The sequence below is a fragment of the Sinocyclocheilus rhinocerous genome, unplaced genomic scaffold (assembly GCF_001515625.1).
Source record: "Sinocyclocheilus rhinocerous isolate Xijiao unplaced genomic scaffold, SAMN03320098_v1.1 scaffold584, whole genome shotgun sequence".
In the NCBI taxonomy this organism is placed as follows: Eukaryota; Metazoa; Chordata; class Actinopteri; order Cypriniformes; family Cyprinidae; genus Sinocyclocheilus; species Sinocyclocheilus rhinocerous.
In genome coordinates this window covers 2,926,098-2,952,039 of record NW_015630348.1, presented here as the reverse complement: position 1 = coordinate 2,952,039, position 25,942 = coordinate 2,926,098, and the positions used below count along the sequence as shown (strand labels likewise).

General features: G+C 39.3%; 1 protein-coding gene across 1 annotated transcript in view; it reads right to left on the bottom strand.

Annotated features, from left to right (window-relative positions):
* Nucleotides 1-25,942, bottom strand: part of LOC107740173 (protein diaphanous homolog 2-like) — a 429,112-nt gene that overhangs the window by 37,725 nt on the left and 365,445 nt on the right. Inside the window, exons 29-31 of the mRNA XM_016552518.1 lie at nucleotides 18,328-18,463; nucleotides 5,906-5,998; nucleotides 3,822-3,872 (exon numbers count right to left, since the gene is read on the bottom strand). Of these exons, the coding sequence (XP_016408004.1) occupies nucleotides 3,822-3,872; nucleotides 5,906-5,998; nucleotides 18,328-18,463 (280 nt within the window). The remainder of the gene's footprint in view (nucleotides 1-3,821; nucleotides 3,873-5,905; nucleotides 5,999-18,327; nucleotides 18,464-25,942) is intronic.

Below are 25,942 nucleotides of genomic sequence, written 5' to 3'. Positions count from 1 at the left end.
ATGGACGAAAGAATGAAGGTGAAAGCCCAGGAAGGGAAGGTTAGAGATTTTAATGACTTGGAAAGGCAGTAAATAAATAAAATTGTCTCCCTCAGAAATCTGATTGATGTGCCTTTTGGGATGCCCCATATGAAAGAGCTACTCAGCCTGTGGCTTTCATCTGCGACCAGAGAAATCGATGCCAAGGATGTATGAGCAGCTACCTGTCTCTATCCAACAATCTCTTAGAGTGCCCTTGGCATTCAAACAGAAGATTTTTAGTGCGGAGTGGACCAGAGGAAGCCTTCATCACAAAATACCACTTTCAAGGTTACCCTTGAGATCAGTGCAGAACCCTAACACAAGCAAAAAAATATGTAGAAATCCACTGTCAAAAGTTTCTAAATGCATTGGCTGTAAGACTAGGAAAACCATATTTGCCATATCAATACAAATAATTACATCTCAAGTCTTTCAGTGGAACACTCGAAGAGTGTACACTCCACATCAAAGCAACAACTGAAGGCCATTAAACTGAAGAAAAGTCACCGAAACACAATGTGCTACAAGTCAATTCATGCTATTGTGTAAGCCACAGTATCTTTGTTATACTTTTAGTGGGCAAAGCTAGGAATACTGACAGCATTTACAAAACCTGATAGCAAAATATAGGTCAGATCTGACCAGGGATCCTGCAATAAATCGGTCTTTCAGACCTCTTTTTCCTCCACTGAGTTTCAAATTTGTGACACTATTTAAAATGGATTACCCATTTACCGTATCTCTACTGGCACAGTGCTTGGGTCTGATCTTGAGCTGAAACGGCTGCATGCTCATGGTCGTGTTACCATGTTACCCAAGTAAAAGGCAGTCTGCTGCCCTAAGGCTGTAGCACGCTGACCTACATCAATGCACCAATGCTTCAGAGCCTAATTAATAGAACTTGTAAGCCTAGTAACCATTTTGTCATGTTTGGCTGGTTTCTTTATTGTTGCATGCATGATTAATGCAACTATACTGCAAATGCTAAATGACAATCATTAAATCATTTGGGCTGGAGATGAGGAGCATGCTATTTTGTTTAAGGATTCTGCTCATCTAAAGCTGCATTTTAAAGGGATAGTTCACCCAGAAATGTCATCATTTCCTCCGCACTTCTTTTGCAGAAAACAGAAGAAGATATTCTGGGGTCACTGGAGTCCAAACAAAATTGTACTTTTGGGTGAACTATCCCTTTAACTACAAATCCTAAGTAGCTTCTTGGCAAGCTACAGTTTCAAAGTAGCTTCTCCACAAAGTGTTAAAGCAGATGCCTGTCCTCAAATAGATCCTTTTTCACAGAGGCACATCCAAAAGTGTCCTAAAGTAAAGGTGTCTTAAATTATTAAATCAATTCTTGCTAGAACACTTACATTTTGAGTAAATCCATAACATATCTAATTAACGTTGCCTTTAGTTATTGGTTAATAAATTGTTAGATCTCACTCGCCAGTGATTGAGCTAGAAGCTAAGAATCAGTTCAGCTGAGACATTTTCACTGCATGTTGTGTCCTACTACTGCTTTACACTAGAACACTCTGACAGTGTCTGACAGAAAAAAAATAGATTAGCTAATTTATGAGGGTGTGGAAAGTGCCGTTCAGTATTTAAATAAAGTGGTAATACAATGAATTGTACCACAGTCAGCTGTGTTTTCCCTCTCGGGATTTATAGTGCATGATTCCCATTGATATCAATGGATTTGCAATGTAATGTAAACTCAAGTTTGTAGGTGCACACTCACAGTAGCTTTATTGAGAGAACTAGCTTTCGTCTCTTTATCTCAAATGCACACAAAAAGAAAGAGAAAGCGAAATAGTCTTACAGTACATGCTACATAGAATTGACACTCTACATGCATGTGGTACTCTTTACTGTGTTTTACTGTCAAAATGACAAAATTCTTTGGAGTTAATCATTATTTTAGCCTTTTGTATCTTTAAGACGAAGCAGAAGCCACTTCCTACTAGTTCCATCCTATTCGCTAACACTCACCCATCACTGTCCACACTTTGATTTCAGCAATTCAGTTCAAATGAACGTGATTAATATTCATGAGCCTAGCAGCCTGTCAGACCTTAGCACATTTTATATTATTATTATTTGTTGAATTTGTAATATTATTTTAGGACTATTGCTAGTCTTTTTAAAGAAACAATTCTCAACAAACCCCACTGATCCAGACGCTGAATTCATACTGATATATTCAGAATGGTTCATGTAGCATTAAAACAGCAGAAAGCTACAAGATAAAACACATTCACTGACATCATAAATAATGTACATATTCACCAAAGGGCTCAGTGTGGTACTGGATATGCTTTATACAGGCATTTCTGTAGCTGTGCCATTCAAAGGTGTGCAAAGCATAATGGTGAGGGGAATCTGTTTCGTGCACACATTAACAAGTAATTTCAGGCATATAGAATATAAGAAACTGGCATACACACACTTTAAAGACCCACACAGACTCTGTGTGCGATAAAGCTCTATCAAAGTGGTTCTAAAGCAGGCCAGGGCAGAGAAAGGCTAGAATCTATTAAAAAGTGAGAATTTTTGGTGCTCTGTGCATGGGATGACACTTAAACAGAATGGCAAGCTTTATAGGAAGAGTAAAGAGAGAGAAAAAAAATCCATGAATGGGAATTAAGGAAAGCAATGACCCTTCAGACAGATCATTTCTATTCGCCTTTCACAGGCGTGGACGTGCTGCCATGCTTCATCACTGCAAGGGTGCGCTAGTTAGGTCATCTACCGTAGGATGGCTAGAAACAGGAGAAACTAGCCTGAGCTTCAACTACTGGAGAGAATACAAAGGAATGTCTGCACTCCCAGATCAAAAGTTGATTTCCTCAAAAAGAATCTTACCTAATATATGTGAACAAAACATCTCATCACACTCTTAGATAATGCTCAAATCAATGCACTGATGGAAATCTTGTTGGGAGTCAAATATTTCTAAGGCTTTGTTCACACTGCACTTAAATCAGATTTATTTTTTCAAATTTATTCTTTAAACACAGACATGTTGCAAGTAAAGAAATTAAATCAGACAGTTCAGACAAATGTTCCCTCCGCTCATGTCCATTATAAATGATCGTCTATAGCTATGTCCAAGTTCACTCATTTTAGCTCTTTACTCATTACACGTCATATTTTTACACGTTGACAAAAAAATGTCAAAAAATGACAATTTATTTTAAAATCCTTATTAAGTAAACCACAAACAACTGGAAAAGTCATGGAATCTATGATAGCCACTTGCCATTTGTACCTGTTTCACTTGTACCTTCTTTATTTTTATATTGCTTGTAATTTTTACTAGCCATTGAGTTGTTCATCCGCACCACTTAATTCTGATTATAACACTTTTATAACTGTGTTTCATTGGCTCTGTGTTGAGATTCAACAACAAAGATGGATCTAAACTATTTCATGCATTTTGCATGATGTTATGCGTCTATATCCGATTTGGCCATTCAGGCTGAAAAATTTCCAAAATGTGCATATTAATATGTTTTGATTAGACTTTGTAAAAATTTGATTCTGATATTCAGACTACAATCAATTAAACATATTTGAGTTGAAAATGCCAAAAAAACAAACAAACAAAAAAAATTCTGATTTCAGGCAGCCTGCCTGAACAAAGCCTAAGAGAGAAAGCTATCTGTACACATCCAGTTGTGGAGCTCAGTATAGTTTGTTTAGAGTTCAACCAAAAATTGTTTCGAGTCCAGGCAATAAGCAAGTGTTATAGGGAGAACAGCAGGGCGAGTGGGGTAAACATAGGGTCATTTTGTTACCATGGTTAGCACCTGGCCACCGAGGTGCAGAACAGGAAGGGCTTTGATCACCTGCAACGATGACGAAGTGGAAATTGACAGAAAAAGAGAGAGAGAGAAAAAGAGGGAGAGACGTCAAACAAGAGGTATTTCAGGAGTTCGTAACCAATTATCCACTCTGAAACTCTCAGTGTTGTCAAACCTCAGCCCACACACTCATCAGAAAAAGAAAGAGAGAGAGAGAGAGAGAGAGAGAGAGAGAGAGGACGAGCGACACTCAGCACAAGAAAGCGAGAGGAGAGAAAGAGACAGAGTATGAGAAAGAAGAGAGAGAGAAAGAGCACTGGTGAGGTTTAATCTACACACTCGCTTCTCTCCTAAATGTCAGTCTTATTCAAACAGATGTCAGGGAGACTGGGCCACAGAGCTGGATGGAGTAGGTGAGCTCTGAGCATGCAGCTCTCTCTTCCTGGCGGCAGCTGGTTGGCAGGCTCTGTCAGGGGGCAGCGCTTGGGGGCCTCGCAGCCCCACTGAGTGGGAGACAGGTTTGATACAGCATGACACCTTACTTATTCATGCCCTCTTATTAGACCTCCGCACTGACACAAGGGATCATGGGAAGAACTTTTTTTTTGCAAGATGAGATGAAGTGAAGCCAGAAAAACAGTGCAGGGACAAATCAGCGCTGCTGAGCATGCTGGTATATGGAGATGAGGTACACTGATGTGGCGATCTAAAGTTTCCCCCATGCATTTCCTCCTGATGTCTTTTGGCATGTTTTTCTTATCTGGCTTTTCTAATGATGCTGAGGTTTTCTTTTTTTTTTTTTGTCGGTCACAACATATATCTCACTACATCCCAGGAGGATTTCTAATGACACAAATGGGTTTATGCACTGTAAGCATGCAAGGACAAGGACTTTGGGAAAAGAGTGACTTATTGGGGACATCGTACGAGGCTGTTCTGGAAAGCTACAGCAGTTATAGACACTTGTCTGCCCGTCCTTGGCATTTCAATTCGAACGTAGCACCTACAGCAGGTGGTCTGCTTCTCCTCCCTTGGGTCAGAGCGATTCATCATGGAAGGATGGAATACGTTAACATTAAGATTATGTTAAACCATCCTCCAAGGACCCAGAGTCTACAATCAATTTCTGTAATCAGTGACTTATGAATGGTAATGTGGTAATGAATCCAATATGAAAACAGTTTTGAGGCGGAGACCTACAGAAGGGCAATAAACTGAGCCAAATTTTACAAGTGTTACTTCGGGTTTTATGTTGTTGAAGGAATAGTTCACCCAAAAATTTACATTTAATCTTTCTCACACCAAACATAGAATGACTTTTTTGTTCTGTGGAACACAGAAAGATAATTTTTGAAGAAAGTACACTACTGTTCAAAGGTCAAAAGTTTGGGGTTATTTATTTATTATATTATTATTATTATTAAAAAATCTTAATATATTTTTTTAAAACTCTGATACCTGTACAATGAGATATTAGAATCGTATTACTAAAATATCATGTGACACTGAAGACCGCTGATGAAAATACAGCTGTGACATCACAGGAATAAATTCCATTTTAAAATATAATTAAAAAAATAATTAATTGTAATAATATTTCAGAATATTACAGCTTTAACTGTATTTTTAAACAAATAAATGCAGCCTTGGTGATCATAAAACACTTTCCAAAAAATAACTAAGCATAGGAAATGTGTTTTAAAAAGTATGCAACAGCACCATTAAAGTATCATAAAAGTACTTCATATGGATAGTGCATTATACAAGTCTATTGAAGGTGAACAGGTTTATTTGAGGAACAGACTGAAACTGAAGCTACTTTATGGTGCTTTTGTGTCCTTTTCAAAGCCAGAAAGCTCTAGTGCACATTCTTTGTACTTCCATTAAAAAATAACAACAACAACAGGTACATACTTCAAAACATCTCCATTTGTGTTCCACGCAAGAAAGGTCATTCAGCTTTGTAAAAACATGAGGATGAGTAAATGATGACAAAATCATCATTTGTGGGTGAACTATTCATTTGAAGGCAATGTGAAATGTAAAGCAAGAGGAGGTGCAGGTATAAGCAGTCTTACCATTGCGTGGGGTTCGTTTCCTGCGGTCACGGAAGGCTGCTCCAGACTGCAAGGCCTCCATCAGACTGTCCATCACCCCTGTCTCGTCACCTTCTGTAGAGAGGACAAAGTTGCCTGTCAGAGCTCAGTTCCATGTACAACACATTCACATAGACTCCAACTCACATGCACAAATCCACACACTGTGGTCAGGCTACTAAAAAGGTCAGGCTACTAAAAACTGAGTGTGGGAGTAAAAGGAAAAGCGAAAACAGAACAGCAATAAGGCAAGGCAAATGGGGCAGAGGGTAAAGAGAACAGCGCGGCTCCCTAAATGCACGAATGCTTCGAGGCGGCGGCTAACATATGGAGAGGTGCCAGAGGATGAAAGTGTTCACTGATGGCCATTGACAGGTATTCGCTCTGCGACTTGCACAGGGGAGCTAAGTGCTCTTTACCAAGATTTAGTGTGGAGCCGGTCAATACAGGGGCTTTTTATCATTGTTCGATGACAGTGGGATGTGCCTCGAAAATGGTCGTGCCACCGAAGTGCAACGCGTCTTTTGACTTCAAAAAGACAATGAGGCGTGTGGCTCATTGACAAATTGCAGGGAGAAACAATCAAATTTACGATTTATTCATTTCTCTCAGCAAAATATGGAGGAATAAGAGACACTTTAATTGTCTAATACAATTTTTTAAAAATCTTTTTAATTGCCAACATTCCAGAAATATGATGATACCCTTGCAGTGTGATGTTATAAAGACGACACCTCATTATGATAATGTATCAATTAAATAAACACATAATTAAAGAAAAAAATATATAATTAAGATATTATTAAATAATATTTAAAATAATATATTTAAAATTTTATTTTACATAATCATATAATCAATACAAAATCAATAAATATTGATTAAATATCAGATTACATATGTTACCTCATTCCTTAATATGCAGTCGCATTCTTCCACAACTTAATATACTGTATTTCCTTGACTTCCACTTGTAAACTTTCAAAGCAATTTTTTTCTTGCATGGGCATATGGCGCAGAACATCTAAAGCATCGGTAAACGATGGGGTTCAGAAATAATCTTTGGGTCTTTTATCTGGGTCATCTATCTTTACCCAGCATTAATGAGACTGAGGGTCCCCACTATATCATAGTGGTCCAGCAGAGGCATTATTTTAAACTAGAATCATTATGGTGACTTATTGTTGCGTGTGGGATTGTTTCATCAATTCTTTTGTGTATACGATCAAGCCGTTCTGTGGAAATATTTAGTGAATGGGTTGGGATTCGACGTCTGCCTTGGCAGAGAGAAAACGTCTGTGGCGGAGATGCCGGTAGCTTTAGGCAGCAGTTTCAGGCGTGTTAATCAATCTTTTGTTTCCTCGCGCATTCAAAGTAGATGACAGTCAGCAAATTGAATTTACAAAGAGGAAGAAAGTTGACACGGCTAGATAATTAATTTCAGAAAATGCCACACACTCGCTACACTGAGGCAGAACTGCACAAGTGCATTTTCCGCTGGAAGCAGCAGCGCGAATACTTATACGTTAAACACACAAAGGCAAAATATTATGATTAAAAAGAATAAACAAACAGTAGCAGTGGGATAAAATGAAAATAAAACGATTCATGTTCTTTTCAAGCCTGGCTTCTACTGTATCGTTTTCTCAAAAATCAAAGCAGCGGTTCATACAGTGTGCTGTGTTTAATAGCCACCCAGATTAAATCAAGCTAATTAAACTAGCTGTTCCAGAACAAACCAGAGCAGAACAAGCATGGCTTATCTCTAATTGCTCTTCAACACCTTGGCAGATAGCTTTGCTCATTGGTTTAAACCAGGACATGCATCTTGCTGGCTCCTTCCACCGAGCATGCCATCGTCCTCTGAAAGCAATGACAGTTCCTAAAGTAGCTGCATCCCAAGTTTGCGTCCCCAAAACACGTCCACATCCATCTGACGCCCAAGCTAGGTGTTCAGGGGGCAGGTAAACATTTATTACGGGCACCATGATTTCGGAAACTTCTCGACAGCTCCCTCATTTCCTTCGTTTTGGAGACCTAGACATCACAAGGGGCACCTGACACTTTGATCAATTTGTCCTACTTCTTGCTTGCTTAACTGTAACACAATTCATCATCTGCAATGGCCAGGACAGGAGAGCTGGGAAGGCTGGGTTCACAGGATCTCAGACACGAGAAAGCAAAATTACTAAAACGGGAAACATGCTCCCAAGCGATCCATGACTGCTCCATTAACAATGTCCTGTTGGGCCATGCTTCCACAAGAACCAGCTGGACTCTTGATCTCTCCACATGGATCTGAGAGGAACTGCCAGAGCATGTGGTCTACATTATTTCTCTGTCTCATCAGTGTAGGATGTTTTAAAAGCAGAGAATCTATTAAAAGAACTGGAAAACCGAAGATGTCTGATGCAATATTATTCAAGGAACACATTTAAAGTTAACTCTAAGATCAATCAACAACACTGTGCCCTTTTTGCTTTGTGACAAAACTCAGGACAAACAGTCTTCAAGGAAACACAACAAAAACTTTTAAAACAACTGAACAAACACAACATATACATATACACAACATAATATTATTGTTTTGGGAGTGTGAAATTAACCAACACAACCACCAAAATCACTTTTGCCATTATCATAATCATGGCATATTAATTTACACGCTCTTTTGCTAAAGACAGCATAAATGGGCTAGCAACAAATTACTCATGTAAACAACTTCCTTTCAGTTTGACAGTCTGTGCAAACACTCAGATTATATATTTAAAATATATGGATAAATATGACAAATTATTAATATTTATTGCTGTATTGGTGCATATATAATTTTAAATATCATTTTTCCTTGTGTGAAAAACACTTTGGAAAACATGTTTTGATTAACAAAATTTTCCTTCTGGTTAAAAATATGGTTACTCTTACTCCTTTGGCCATATCAGTGAAAATGTATCATTATTGAGATTTAAGATACATATATATGCTGTTTACAAAATATATAAAATGTTTAGCCATACCACCCAGGCGTATTTGCAAAGAAGTGTTTCAGACAACTAACTTCAACAACATAAAGTGAACTCTTGTAACAGCTAGCCTTGTATCTATATCTTCTCTGTTGTCAGTCTCTTTCTGCTACCTATCTCTTTACTGTCTGGCTATCAGCTGGTTCTCTGCCCCTCAGGCTCCTGCCAAATGTACCAGAAATACCCTGGGGCCCTGTTCAGTCTCTCCAATATATTTATGGGTGCACTATCACATTTTTAATTAGGGGATAACAAGCACAGCCCTCTGCCGGATTTGTGAACTTCACACATCAGATTAGCTTCCCCAACAAGCACCCTGGCAGAGGGTAGGAGCTTATCTTCTACGGCACAGGGGGAGAGAAATGGGGGAGGAGAGAAACAAAGTCAAGTGTCACAACGCGTAAGAAGAAGCAGTGGGGGAGAAGGGTTAGTGTGTTAAAACACAAGCTTGTGTATTCTCATAGTGTGTGTGCAAGTGTGGCATCACAACATCTGGAGGACTGAGTCATGGAGAAGGGCTGCCGAAGCGAGACTGCGCAGGTCTTAAAACCCCCAGTGAGACACTCAACGGAGCGGACTGGCTGACATTTAATTATTTCTACAACGTATGCACGTGCACGCTCGGCCTCTCACACTCGCTCTCTTCCTTTCTCATAGCTGGTATCAACACCATGCGTCTAGTAATGCTTGTGTGCCACTGTATATGTAACTGAGCTTTGCTAAAACACTGACTTTGCAGCAAATCATCAGGATTAGGAGATTACGGTGTATATGAAATCGCCCCATACACCAGAGTGTTAACAGAAGCAGAAACTGTTTTTGTTAACAGAAGCAGAAACTGTTTTCATCTGCTGTGTCACAATGGCATGACCAGGGTTCAGTCTGTTTAAGACTGCGGCGGGCTGAGGATAAAATGTTACGGTGATGTATTCATCATACATTAACGCCAGTCAAATGGAGGGACTTAAAAGAGCCAGATGTCTTTCGTGTCACTAAACTGTCAGTCAAATGCCAAACCAGCTTTGAAGAACATAAAGTCCTATAAATAAACAAAAGGAAGCAGTATGACTACTGAAGTACTAAGTTGCTAATTTATTTTATAAGAAAAAAAGCAAAATAAATACATTTAAATGGAAGTTGTAGCCACTGTTGCTCTTTATTACGAAAACAAACAAAAAAATTACTTGCAGTTTCTTTGTAACTGTTTGTAAAATCTACTAGTAATTTCTGAGTGAAAATTGCTTTTTTGCTCCTTTTCTTAGTGAATATCAATTATGCAGCAGTGCCAACAAGCCCTGTTCATAAATTCAACCTGCTATCTGTCCACAGTGTTGAACGAAAACAAGGAGGATCGATTGAGAACTCATTTTCTGTTGGTTCTCAAGAAGACAATTGCTCCAGGGAGGCTAAAACGCACAAAACTTTCGCCTCTTAAATCTAAACAACAAAGACCCATCCAGAGGACATTATATCTATTACTGTGTCCTCCCAGTGACCGGCCTACAGCCATAGACCCCAAGCTCTCATTTCCACATTAATAAAAGCTAAAAAGCATCTTAAAGCTCCCTGCTTGAAAAAATATGAGCAGTGTCCACCATCTTTGTCCCTTCTTGTCCTTCAGTTTTTTTTTGGAAAGCATGTTAATCTACCTGTCACCCTGGAGAAATGCACCTGTGCAATTAACCTTGTGCATACGTTGTGAACAAAGCCCTGCGTCGAGGAGCCAGGTGCATCTTGTTTCCCTCCTGCCACTCTTTGTCTGAGAGATTCCCTTTCACCGCAGCAACTGAGAGTGCATTAGCAGCAGAGTCAACAGTCCTGCCGGTTCCAGCCTCGCACCTGTTATGAGGTGCTGTCTCTCTGGAGGATCTGACACGAGATATGACACTGTGACCTGTCAGCTGGCCTGCTGGAGTGAGAGCTCCAAAGCACGCCGAGAGAATGAGCCCGGACTCGGGAGTAATGAAGAAGATGGATGTGGCACCAGACAGGCATTTTGGAGCGTTTTGCTGGAACAGCTTGATGTGAAAACCCACTTATGTCTGTGTGTAATTTAATTAGGGATGCTCACACATCCCCTCCTTGAGCGGGGCACTCCCTCTTCGAGTTCACATAGGCGCCAAGGGGTCTGGGCCTCAGACAATGAGGAGCGGAAAAGGGGACCAATGAGATTGGCGTTTGGAGGTGGCCAGAGCAGATAACTACTCCACCCAGGTTATGTCCATCCCTCGTTCAAGGCGGTTGATTGGTCAGCTGGGAGGAGATGGAAGTGGATTAGATGGCGTGGCTATTTCACAAGCGTCGCAGAGACAGAAACTCCAGCTTCGATGCTCCGGACAGCTGCATATGCATGAATAAATAGAAAAACGAAAACAAAAATAAAGTGGATGGATGCTGCATGGCTCTGCATTAGAGGATGTCAGACATGCTTGGTTTGGGAGGAGGAGGAGAAAGGCTAAAGTGTAAACTCCAGGAATAGACCATCATACAGCACGACTGGCTTATGAGAGGCCGATGCATTTGCATATTCAGCTCACAAGGAGAAATAAAAGATAGCTGAGCTCTGCCGTACGTGCTCCACATTTTTCTTGCCATCTTTCCATATGCTAATGAATCTCCACAGTGGTTTATCAGGTTGGTGATGCTTAGTGATTGTTCCCTGCTCTCCTTGCCATCTGCTTGCTGAGATCACAGACCACATGAGCCTGGCTTATCTGAGAATACACTTCATAAATCATCCAGCAAGTCCGGCACTTACTGTATCTCGTAAGGGACGAGACAAAGAGATCACTGTCTTTCTTGCTACAGTGTAATCCCTATGTATGACAAACAAAACACCTGTGTTTCAAGCACTGTTGTTGTCCTTTCCAAAATATGTCATTAATTTTCTTCTCGGAGGATTTAGGCTTTGAAAATGCAATGTCCGGGCTCTGTGCAGCGAGCTTAATTATTTTTGAGTGACTGCGGAGTGGCTCTCCAGGTCCGAACTCTCGACGAGGAATTATCAGAATGTAGACCACCCATGGCTGTAAATTAATGACATGCAACAGCGCAAATGTGCGCTCGGAGAGTGGGAGGGTGCTGGCGGTGGAGGGATTCTCAGATGTATCCACTCATTTCTGCTATGACCTGAGGGAGAGTGGGCTAAATTAAGTTAAAAAGGCTTAAAGTGATTAGGACATTTAGTGCTACCCTAATTAGGGATGGCTACACAAAACAGCATTACAAAGAGGAGGAAAAAAGTTTCTTATTTAAGGGAAAAAATGACATGTATTTGAAGATGGAAATATTCTCTGAAGGAAAATCGGGGAGATGAAAATGAACATATTATCGTGGAATAATCACAGGCGCTGTATCTCTTCATTTCAGAATGTGGAGTCAGACGGGAACATATTAATGGGAATATGGCGGGTTTCCTGGATGTCACCATGACTTACACAGATGCTTATCTTCATAAATCAATGACTTTGCTCCTCGCACGTTAGATATTTAGAGACGGCTAACGTGTCTCTGGCCAGACTGATGGCAAAATTCGCCATGGTATCATCGCCTTAAGGCACACGGGCATCTGGCTGCTGATACGGCACAAGCTAATATGCGGTTATTTATTAGAATTGATGCACTACAGCAGATAAGCTTGGCGCCCTTGTTGGCGTCTTTCAAGGTAATGACAAAAAAATTCACAATGCCAGCAGTCGCACGCTCCGAGATTTCCTGACTGGAATTTGCTTATGCTTGGGAACCAGCGGGCTTTGGGATGTAACGTGGCATTCTTCAAAAGAGGATTGAGCTCCCTGACAGTGGGTGTAAATAACACTGAAGAGCTGATGGGGAGCACTGATATGCATATAGGACAGACGCTCATTTCTCGGCACCGACACTGAAGCCTGCAGACAGCCCAGATTTAATATGATAGTTAAAATACAGATAATGACATGCCATAGTCGGCTCAGCATTATGCAACGGTACTTATCTGGTCCACTTATTCATAATGACCAACGTGGTAGATGGCATATCTCAATGACTAATTAAAAATCGGAATGATAATTAGAGGAGAGACAGTGGGGTGTGTGGCTTCTCGTGGTTTTCTGTTTGCATCACACAGATTAACATATTCTAAAGTCACGACCTTTATCAGAATTACCTTTCTGCCTGGAGACCTGCACACAGTCACCTGCTGACTGACATATGTGTGTTGTCATATATGTGTGTGCTTTTTAAAATTATCTTCATTTGAGGGCTATTTTTTCAGCATTTAGTCCCTACACTTTTAAAAACATTAGTGTATGGTGAAAAAATAGCTCTCAAATGAAGATCATTTTAAAAAGCACACACATTTAAGTTATGAAGTGAATGATTCAAAGTCTCTTATGAAGAGGACCCACTGTGCTCAACCGACTGGGACAGGGCTATTTAGTCTGATTGCTTGTGACAAAGTGTTTCAAATATGTCTGGAAACATTCTTCTTACAAAATTCTGTTTGGTGCAGAAATTACACTTCACAGACTATATAAAGATGCCCAAAAAAATAAGTGCACACAAACTGCGCTACACACAGAAAGAATTAAACTGAACCTGCCGACTGTCTGTCTATGACTGAGAGCGTTGAATGAATAGTAATGGGTTATAGAAAATATTCAGACATAAAGAGCAGTATTCATTCTGAAACCCACTGGCAGACCTTACAAAACTGAGCTCAACCATACAGATATTCAAACGAATACACCAATCTTCCTTTTAGCACTTTAATCCGACACTATTTTTTTTTTCTAAACCTTTAAAGGGATCATTTGTACTGTCAGACTGGAAAGTGAAGCTACTTTCTTCCTGACTCTAGCAGATGTGTGCCAGTCTTATTTAACAGCATCATTTATTGTACCGTCTGGTTTTTATATGGCGCAAGAAATATGTTATTCACGATGACTCAGCAAGGTGACCGCAAACAACAACAACATTCTCCGTTTTCTAACTGGCCTAGAGATGTGAAACACCAGCATTGGGGAAAATGACAACACAGCAAAATCGAGTCGAATATGTTGAAAAAGATTTTTAGACGCCGCAGTAATCGAACAGAATGAGAGGACAGATTTTCTCCTTTGCCTGTGTCGTGTTTGTTACTGAACTGGCTCAAATGAACAGAATTACTGGACAGGGTCATGTCTCTTTTTGTCCTCAGTCAAAACATGTCTCAACTGAGCCAAATCTGTAACATTATATCTGTATAAAAAGACAACAACAGCTGGGTAAATGTTGGAGGGCAGCACTCACATGCAATATAGGAGTTTATCCAAGAGTAGGAAAGGACAAAACCATAAAGCTACACTTCACTAAAAATATGGCAAGAACAATTTCTGTGTTTTATGGAAGCCCGTATGACATGCCTCATTCAGCTCAGACACCACATGTGGCCACAAACACTTGTAGTGACCCACAACCGTGACCCTGAAACAGCCAGCAGGCTGAGAGACAGTATAGACAGGAAGACAGGAAGTCATATCATCTCTCAGTGATGTTTCTCAATGAGTGAGACACCCTGTATACAACATAGTTTCATATCCTCCGGCAAAATGGCCGCCCTGCTAGGACAAAACATATTTTCCTAATAAAGAAAGGAGGATTAGGTGGATTTAGGCCTATTTTACATCATTCCCCATTTACTTTCAGCGGGTTAAGCAATTTGGTGAATGCTGAACATCTGGTCAGTCTAAGAGAATATGGAAAGCCACTTAGAGGAAATTAAAACAAATGGGGGGCCGGGTAATGATTTCATGAGCAATTTCCCATATTAGGATTTCTAATACTTTACAAGAAAAACAGATTTCGCCCCACTGATGCCATACACATCAATCACATGGCACTCAAAATTGCTTGTGAAACCTTGCAAGGACACATTTCCAGACACCGTCTGTGTGACTTTAAAAATACTTTTAAAAATGAAAATGGTACAGATATTCATTTACCCAGCTCCACCGTCCCGTCAAACACATCCTCTTAACCCTAAATGAATTAAACCCTCATTAAAATAGACAGGAAGACAGGAAGTCATATCATCTCTCAGTGATGTTTCTCAATGAGTGAGACACCCTGTATACAACATAGTTTCATATCCTCCGGCAAAATGGCCGCCCTGCTAGGACAAAACATATTTTCCTAATAAAGAAAGGAGGATTAGGTGGATTTAGGCCTATTTTACATCATTCCCCATTTACTTTCAGCGGGTTAAGCAATTTGGTGAATGCTGAACATCTGGTCAGTCTAAGAGAATATGGAAAGCCACTTAGAGGAAATTAAAACAAATGGGGGGCCGGGTAATGATTTCATGAGCAATTTCCCATATTAGGATTTCTAATACTTTACAAGAAAAACAGATTTCGCCCCACTGATGCCATACACATCAATCACATGGCACTCAAAATTGCTTGTGAAACCTTGCAAGGACACATTTCCAGACACCGTCTGTGTGACTTTAAAAATACTTTTAAAAATGAAAATGGTACAGATATTCATTTACCCAGCTCCACCGTCCCGTCAAACACATCCTCTTAACCCTAAATGAATTAAACCCTCATTAAAAATGCATCTCATTGTTAATCATGTGCATGTGAAGGGCATTAGATATCAATTTGCAAAATGACTTCAAAAATCTCTTTATAGAAATAGTCCTTTGAAAAGGCCTTAAAAACTATAATTAATCAAAAGGTTGGACACTGGTTCTAATGAAAGAGAGTTGTGTGCCAAAAAGAGAGGACATATATGGAGAAAATGAGCAACACAATAGTACTGCCCTAATTTTAAAATACGTACATATGCACTTTAGCTCAAAGAAAACACAAAGAACGATTTTATTTTCTGTTAAGACACCCAACCGAGCCGCTGAATGGTGTTTGATTACAATGTTATTGGGTTAATTAATGTTTCTAAAGCAGAAATTTATTTTTTAAACCGCTCATACCCAAACAATCATTATAGTTTTACTTTTATTAATTTGATTTAAAAAAAGACAAATCATATTATTTTTCCCTTGTGGAAAGAAAAATGTTTACTGAAAAAAAAAGATTTGAATTCGAAAGAACTGCACTTTCTAATATCCTTCTGTAGGTGATCGAAAACAGCAGGTGAGATCTGTATTTAAGTTTAAGGGAATAACAGACAGATGCTGGCAATATGGAACGTTTACAGAATATAGCCAAACACAAGGACATTGTCTAATTCAAGAGCCAGAAAAAATTTGTAACAGCTTGCATAAAGCATAAATACACATTATATAATGCTTAACAGACATCACACTGTATGAAAGTTATATAGTCATACTGTCTAAAAGTTTGGGGTCATTAAGATTTTATGCAATATTTTTTTATTATTATTATTATTATTCAGAAAAAGTGGCTGTAAATGTGTTAACATTGTTACAGGAAATTTGTATTTTTAATAAATGCAGATTTTTTGCAATTTCTATTCATCAAATACTGAAAAAAAAATCATGGTTTTGATTAAAATATTAGGCAGTCTGCAACATTTCCTAAGAACCAAATCCACATATTAGAATGATTACTGAAGGATCAACAGTTATGTTAGATTGTATTAACATTTCACAATATGACTGTTTTACTGCATTTTTGACCAATGAAAGACTTCTTTCAATAACATTAGTATACAGTAGTATAGTGTCATATTCATATTCATATGCAAAAAAAGGCTGATCTGTTATATAATGCATCTGAATGTCTGCGGAGCCAAATGCACAACGGAACTCACTGACACTCCTTCTCTTTAAATCTAATGATGACTACAGCAGTTCAAAGATAAAAGTCTTTTTATGGGCTCTGACGCAGGGAAAGAGCTAACTAAAGATAAGGTATTCTCAACTGCACTAGAGGGTTTGTTATCCACTGTCTTTCCATCTGCATTATTACGAGCTCAGCATTCAATGTGGTCACTTCTTAGGAAACTAGCATGCTTCAGTCATCCTGCGGAAGCACACAGAGTCGAAGTTCTACATGTCATTTTCTCAAATGTAAGGCCACAGTAAAACGCTGGGCTCAGTGTGACATTTTACGTTGGAGCTTGTGAAAAAAGCTTTTGGCCAGAGGCAGGAATTTCTGTCTCATTGTAAGGATCAGAATAGCGCAGTGCGGTGAGTACATCGTATCTCTCATGGCAAGAATTTGCAAGCTGCGTTGAGACATCTTGACAATTTTTTTCTTTCTTTTTTAAACTGAACCACACATTTCTTTTCAAAACACACAATTTACAGGGCTGATATGCATGTAGATATTGAAATATGGTGCATGGAGGACAATTTGCTTTTCATATCCAACCAGTTTTGCTGTAATCTAAACTGAATTAAGCTATTGTCGACATGGCCTCTTTTCATCTCAGAAATAAACTGAGCAAGCTTGCAAAAACTTAATAGTTAACTCTCAACTCCATTTACTAGGCCAAAGGCAATCTGCCAATCCATTATCTGTCTGCTCTACAAAAGCAGTGAACCTGAGATGCTTATCTTTATATGTGACCTACATCTCTGGCAGGGGCCTGTCAGTGCAGCCTTATACTGCTGCCGATTTGCTCTACACCTTCATGTAGCAATGGCACAAATGCTCCAGCTAATAAAACACGTACAGGGCCTAAAATTAACGCCAAATGCGAGTAAAAAGCAGCGGTGGTGAGAATATGAAAGAGTGTTTTTCACCAGTTTCCTGGTAACTTTTTAAAATTTATTTTAAGAATGTGATATGAACAATAAAAACAACTATAAATATTAGCACTGTAATTGTACAGCTGTTGTAATAATAATAAAATATTAAATACTTTACAGTTCAATTGAATTTGACTGATATTAATTGATTTGTTTAATTTTAATAATTTGATTAAATAATAATAATAATTTATGCTGCTGTTTTTTAAACAAAATAATGCACATACAATTTTATGGCCGGTAACTAAAAATCACCCACCATTTGCAGGTGTGACAAAATGTTAGTTTTATGCTCTGCATACATGTAATTAATTTATTTTCTATTTTCTCATAACAGCTGTAATGGTTATCACTGCTGAAATCCCTTTGGTTCCGGCTGGATTTCACACTGGTGTGTTTGGCATTGTAATTACCATCATTGTCGTCAACATTTACTTGACAGATGTCTTCATATTCCTGTTACTGTTTTCTTAAACTGTGACAGTTTCTAAATAGAGAGTTTTCATTAAAACATTCTCAGGCCGTCTAATCTGCCTATACATTTAGTGCGAGCGAACAGGCGGCAAAGAGTGTGATTTGTCTGTCTGTCCCTCTATCACCATCACCACCCCTGCAGTGCTTAGAACCGTGTGAAATCGTGATCCGGGCTGCAGTCGGGCCCCGGCGGGTCAGTAGCACCGTACCTTTGTTCATGTCAATCAGCTGTTTCTTCTTCTGCTGTCTCTCTAGTTTCTCTCGCTCAGCTTTCTCCTTTGCCAGCTTGGCTCTCTTGATCTTCTCCTCCATCTCCCTCTTCTTGTGATTCTCCCGCACAGCATCCTGAAGTGTCAGAAAGAGAGAGACAATGAAATTAGAGGGCAAATGAGAAGACTGTGGAAGAGAGGGGAAAAGAAAGAAACTGCCAGCACAATTCTATCACTGAAGAAACCCTATAGACAGCACTCTATAATGTGGAGTGATAGACTAACAGTGAGTGACAATGGTGAGTCCATACACAATGAGGGTAATGCTTGTCTGCAGTCCCACGCTGAATCTACACCTGCAGATCTCCACAGAATTCAAACCTCTGGCATTTATAACATATTTATATTAGGGTTCAGGATGTACATGAAAACAATGATACATTTTAGGGGAAAACATTTGCTAAATTGTTTCAGCACAGAAAATAATGAACTAATTAAACAAACAAATAAACAATCAAACAGGTCTTCAAATCCCACTACGGGGTTAACATGACCACGCTACCTGAGGCAAACAGACATATTGGGTAAACCTGTCCAAGCTGCCATTAATTTGATTTATTTATTATTTTTTAAAGAGCGTATGAAATATGTATGATATAATTTTAAATACTTAATGTGGAGAATGAATGAATGAATGAATGAACGAATAACTACAACAACATTTATTGGAGGATGCCCTAATTAATCTTACCGCAAAGCTCGAATTTTATTTTAAAATAATATAAAAACAATATATGAATGAATGAATGAATGAATGAACATTTTGGCACACATTTACTTAGTGTTTATCTAAATGGGGGCATGCAATAGACTTCTATTATTGTTCTATTATTTTTATTTACAGCTTGTCATAAATATTATAACCTCTAACAGAAAACTGTCAGAATGTGTACAAATGAAGGGAATAAATAAATACATACATAAAACTTCCCTTTCTTTCTTTCTTACTTTCTATCTTATCCCCAAAATTATGTTTTGCTTTGATTCTCCCCCCCCCCACATTCTGTATATACCTATACATAACTTTAAATCAACTTCCTAAATTCCAAAATCTGCATGGGAAATGTTAAGCAAGTTCACAGATTTCATCTGGGCCTGCTTAAAGGCTAAAGGCACAAAGTTGGAGCTTTTCTGCTTACAGTGAAAACAAAAACAAAAAAAACAATGAGTGTTGAAAAAAGGAAGCAGACAGCGATTGTCTAATTGAACATCAAGATGGCTCCTGATACTGCTGTTGTCCCCACTGAGCTACAATCTCCATACGCATTAATGTGGAAGCAGATAACACAGCGTCCATCCTGGATATTTCCAGCGACTGAATGCCAGGATGTGGTGGTGGCGGCAATGCTGGCTGTGTATCAGCGAGTGGGAGAGAGGCCTGTACACAGAGACGAAGAGATATCATCCTCCTCCTCTCTTCTTCTGTAAATGCCACGGAGGTGTCAGGCGGTATGAAGACGTCGAGAGAGCTGGACGGAGACGCTCAGAGGGCACGGAGACACAGCAGAAAAGAGAGAATAAGCCACTTCTACATAACCTTTCCAGCACAGCAAAGGTCTCTTCACCCCAGGCCTGCACCACTAACCTGACAGGCCTTGCCTTAAAGGGAGGAATAAGTGTTTTGTGTATGCGTATGTGTGTGTGTCTTGTTCGTTCTTCGTACGACATAATGAGTGTCGACAGTCTGGCCCTTTCAGACTCCCTTAGGGTTTCCGTCGTGCGTGTCGTGTTCGGTGCTGAGACACAAGGATCATGGCTCCAGTGTGGGAGGAGAAAAGTACAGCTCAACATGGTGGTCAATAGCGGATCTGCCGTCAAGCCTGAGAAGAGGAACCCATACTCTCACTGTCGTTTCTTGAAACGACAAGGACAAGGCTGAACATGAGAGAGAGAGAGAGATGCACCTGTTCCAAATTTGCATTTTGCTGCAAAACTATAAGTCAGCAATGAATAAACACAATACTTGTTCTAATAAAAAGTAATTGAGTCAGCACGCATATGGCTGTCCTTCAAAGAGTGTGAAAAGGAATTCTATATTCATCTATTCATGACACAGGGTGACAACAAACATTAGCATAAACAATTCTTCCTGTTGTTGTGATTTCGCATCTTCAAATAGAGTATTACGAAGCCACTGGATTATGGGTCTCCAAAACTGACAGTTCAATCTCAGTCTTGTAATTGGAGATAGCATCAAACTCATTGTCAAGCGTTAGATCCTTAATTGAAAAATAATTTATTCATAGCGACAAAAATAATAATTCCTGCTGGCAAAAGTTTTTAGAAACAAACAAACAAACAATTCTGACTGCAAACACGATTACACAACATAATTATCTTACTCTCATCAAACATGCAAAAACCCTAATTACCATGGCAACAAACATGTTTTCAACCCTTTGCCTGATCCCAATTAGCCTGGGGCAGTATTTATGATTTTATCAATTTTCTTAAATGTGTTTTAGGTATTAGGAAGCTTTACAAGAGATAAACAACACCCAGAGGGAGTGCTTTTGAATATCATTCTCATGGCTCAAAACGTCGGCGCTATTGACTACAAAGGACAGAATTGCATTAGCATAAAGCAAGAACGATGGTGAGATGCGTGCAATTTGCCGTTTCTACATGCAGCACGTATGTTTGCTTAAAAGAATCGAATGCACAATTTAGACCATGATCGTGTTCTCGCTCACGGACGGCTCTGAAGAGCATTCATCCGAGCCGCACGGTCTTACGCATATTTGTTTCTCGTGGTCACAGTGCCTCTGACTGTTGCAAATTCAAATCGCATCCCCATCGGTCCTCCCTGCCAGGGAAAGCTGATATCTCACGGCTGCAGATACGCTCTATGCAAACGAAAGGTAAAGGTTAGTTTAAAAAAAAAAAATGATAGAAGTAAACAGGAAGGATTGAAATCCGCAGGAAGTCCTGTGGTTGTCAGTGGTGGCCACCAATCAATATGTTAAGGCAAATTAGGCCGGCTAATTGTGTTTGCACACTAAATAATCCAAAGTCATTAAGAAAGCTGATTACAGGGGAAAAGTCTTCCTTAAAACTCTTTTGGTTAATTAGAGTACTCAGGATGGGTTATTTAAAAATAGAGAGATAGCGCTCAATCTGTCCGTCCTTAAAAGGACGGTGCTGTAAAAAACATCATTTATTCACACTCATGTCTTTTCAAACCTGTATGACCGAGAAAAAAAAAAAAAAAACACCACTGACTTTGTCTCCATACAAAAAGAGTTCTCCTTTTGTGTTCTGCAAAAGAAAGAAAGTCATACAGGTTGCATGCATTTTCATTCAATTTTGGGGTAAATTATCTCTTTAAAACCCGAAGTTAGTAGAAGGATTTGTATTAATAGGATCAGACACACAAAATATTAATTTATAAATACATCCATCTTGAGTGAAGAAATTGTGGGAGGATTTGATCAAATTTTCAGTTGGATGAATCACCAACTAGATCTGCTAATATGAAAGACGATGATAAACAAGAAATTTACTTCTAACACCAATCAACACGACGTAACCACCTGGGAAAAGCACATTTCATGTAAAAACGCTGTCGTGAAATCTCTAGATTGGTGAGGCGACGCTCGGCGGGCTGCTGTCCTCAGTAGTGTTTGCTCTACTCTAGGAGAGGGATTGCTGCGGAATTGAATTTGCCAATATGGACTCCATCTACCCCGGGTGTGTTTATGCATGCTGGCAAGCACAGGATAGGATGGTGTCCTTCCAGGCAGCCACTGAGGACTAGATGTCTTTGTAAATATATTCGCTGGGTACATGTGCAGCAGAGTGACACTAAGGAAGCGCGCTCTTGCTGCAATCCTGCGTTGTGGAGGTGGCTTTGTAGTCTCTCCTGTTTGCCCAGCCTCAGAATAGAATATCTGAATAGCCTCGTCTTACACGCCGGACAAAAAAGGGCGGCTCATCCTCCAGCCAGGGGCTCTATACTTCATATTCACATTTTTTTGGTTGGAACCATCATATATGTATTGCCCTACATGCAATGCGTACACACTTGGCTTCTGGGAAGAGAGTGAGAGAAATGGAGGACAAAAATCCACACCACAGATGGGCCTATTTGGCCAACACAAAATCTACACTAACTGAACCACATTTGATGGTATTTGAGTTATTTATTTATTTATTGGATTATATCCCCCATTAGTTTTCAACAGGTTGTGAGAGGCCTACAAAACTGCCAAGAGTGAAAAGTAGCCGATGTTGTGTGTTGACTCAAATATTAGACTAATCTGAAGGGACACTCCATTGGGTTTAACTGTGATCGCCCGCAGTCGCTGTGCGATTGAAATGAAAAAGCAGCAGCGATGACATCACAATTTCTATTACTTGCATCATCGTTATCATTATTCCCAGAGCCGACATAATAGATAAAGCCAATGGCCCTCGATGACTGTTTTCTGCACGTATTCACCCAGATATGGACGCTCACTAACGTACACACGTGTGCTCTATTGATTAGCTGAGTCACGCTTGTCATGCACCATCACCGTGGCTCAACCTCTGCTGACTTTATTGGTGTAATCAGTGGCTCACTCAATTAACAAGTGAGACTGTTAGTTCATCACCATCTGTTGCGCTTTGATAAGGCATTAATATACTGATATTCATCCACAGCCGCTAGTCAGGATTACATACAGAAGACGAAGATGCAGTGGGAGTTTCTCTCTCTCTCTAGCTCAACTCTGGCAATGCACTGGATAAATTGACGGGACGATCTGAAACAAAATTCATGTGCTGAAATCAAATTTAATTTCTATTGACCCTGAAAAGAAATACAGCTAATGGGTTCTCTTATCTGAGTGTGCACGCTTCATGAGAACTGGCAGGTGGGGCTTTTTTTTGTCCTACCAAATGGATGTGTCACTCAGGCAATTTAACATAGAGCAATGTGGGTCATTTCTGAGGATAAATGTTGATAAAACTATGAGGTGCCATAAATATGCTATGGTGGAATGCATATTGTGTGGGGGGCTCTATCATGAATATAAATGTCTTTAATAACCTTTCCCTTTCCCAAAGAGTCACAAAGTACATTTGCAAATGTGTGGCTACCATCATGTCATAATCGGACATGATGCGACAATTAATTTACTGTATCTAGGTGTATTTGAGGCTTTTGGACCAATGGGATTTCACAGTGGGCGGGCCTTCGCGGCAAAACCAAGCAACCAACAAAATGTTCTGTCTTGGCCAGTTACAGCCAACAACTTTTACTGCTTGTCAGTTTATCACATTAGGCCTGGCTATGACACAAAATAACATTCCCAGCATACATCACAAGAGCCCTCTTACTAATGCATTATAAGCTTGGTTGGCCTTCTGGATTTTTTTCAGAAAAGAAAAAAAAAAACAGCAGGAGTAAAACGCCACAAAGGGAATGTTTCTGGACATCCAGCTATGTTTGTGTTCTCCACCAGCTCTGCTCTTCTCAGCACTGAAGTCTAAATCAGTGATAACTTATTCATAAAGAGCCATTCGCTTGAAAGAATAATTTATTTTCATAGATGCCCCTTTTACAGCCGTTCAACGCTGCATCCTGGAGGGAGCTCCATGTCATGTGTGTTGCTAGGCTTTGATCAGGGTGAATGAAAGTTGGTTTTTAGATATGCTTGAGAGAAAGGGGTGAGAGAGAAGCCACAGACAAGGAGACCTTGCCATTCACTGTAATGGGTTTTGAAGACTTTGAGCATACATTCTGGACATCGTGTTATCCCTTTTTTTTTTTTTTTTGCTGGAGGGGAGATGAAATATATAGGCAGAAGCAGGAGAAATGAGGAAACACTCCAGAGGCTGGTTTGTCTGGAGGCGTTCTGCCCTCCTCCTCAAGCCCATATTAAGTTTCCATTTACAAATCAAAATTACCCCAATCCCAGGGTGCCCTTAAACACGGTGAAGCTAAAAACTCAAAGTGTAAATGTTCTTTGAACTGGACTGCAAATGGAGCTTTTAATGCAATGTTCTCCATTCAATAGAATTGCTCAGCATGAAGGTTTCGTCATGTGCAGTAAACTAAAGTTTGTTGCACTTTCTTGCGCAGGGTGAATAGAAAATGTTTTATCAAAACATTTATGCAAGATATAAAGAAACTTCACACAAAAGTTTTTTTGAAATGGTTTTATGAGAAAATTATACAGTTTTTCTACTTCTTGTTACTTGACGTTTCTTTGGAATTGTTTGTGAAATTTACTAGTACTTTCTGAGTGAAAATTGTTTCTACATCATTTTTTAGTGTACATGGAAATTACCTAATTTAAATTATTATTCAAAAAATAATAGCTATAATTTTAATGATTATAAAAGATCAATAGTAAAGTATTATAAAATATGTATATTAAAATACATATTTTACATACAAGTTTTAAAACCTGTGCTAAAACACTCTTTTTAAAATGTTAGAATTTGTTTGCAAAAATATGATTAAATAACAAATAAAAATAAATAAATCATTTTACACCCACAATTCAAGACTCATTTTCTGTAAAGCGTATTAATATTTTGCATAAAGGTTTTCATAAAGTTTCATTTGTATAATCCCTAAAACCCATTTAGATTATATACATTGATTAATACAAGTCAGGCTCAAAGTACCTAAAAAATATCAATTAGCAGAGAATCTCATATCTTCTTTGTACAGTGAGATGTACTTGAAACGCCTCTTTTGGTTTCACACTCAGTCTGGATAAATCCTATCCTATCAGCAATAACCTAGTCCTACCTGCCTAAACCCCAAGCTGGGATTTATTTATTTTTTGACAGGGAGGAGGCGTTGCCTTGATATCCGCCAAATACAGAAGCTAACGAAACTCTGAAAGGATAAGAAGCTTCTGAGACTCTTTTATCTGCATAGGAGCCACACGTTTGGTAATACATTATACATTCCATTCTCAGCACAGTTTATGTATGCTTTAATCTGCCCAATAAGCCCGTCCTTCCATCTCCTCACCCCTGTGAGGAAAACGTCTTTATCAAATGTGAAAGAATAAGCTAAATCACCACATGCACTTAAGACAAGGCCAGCAGCTTTAGTTTAGAGCTCTTAAAACTATGTACTGATAAAAATGGTGTATATGTACGAAGAAGAGAAAGTGACGAAGTTAGAAAGAGAATTGTGCTCTCACATTCCAAGTGCTAGAAGCTGTCAAAGCAATCCTAAACGTAACCATATTGCTATACAGCAACTCTGACCTCTGCAGTCTAGATGTGGAAAAAGCATTGGAAATGTTAATTAGAATATTATCTGCACCTGCTCTCGAAGACTCTTTTGGAAAACCAGATTTATACACATTAGAGAAAGAACAGAAAATATCCGACTCTCTTCAACCTTGAGGAGTGCAAAGAGCATAAGAAAAAAGCACTCTTCTGAGGATAAACAGGTGACAGTGCTGCCGTACTCACCATGAAGAGGTTGCGGAAGTTAGCCAGGTCTCCGAAGAAGTCCTCGATGCTGACGGTGTGGGGGTCGAAGGCGAAGTAGCTCCCTAGGCTCTCGTACAGCTTCTGCATGTTCTTGTGCATGGTGGAGAGC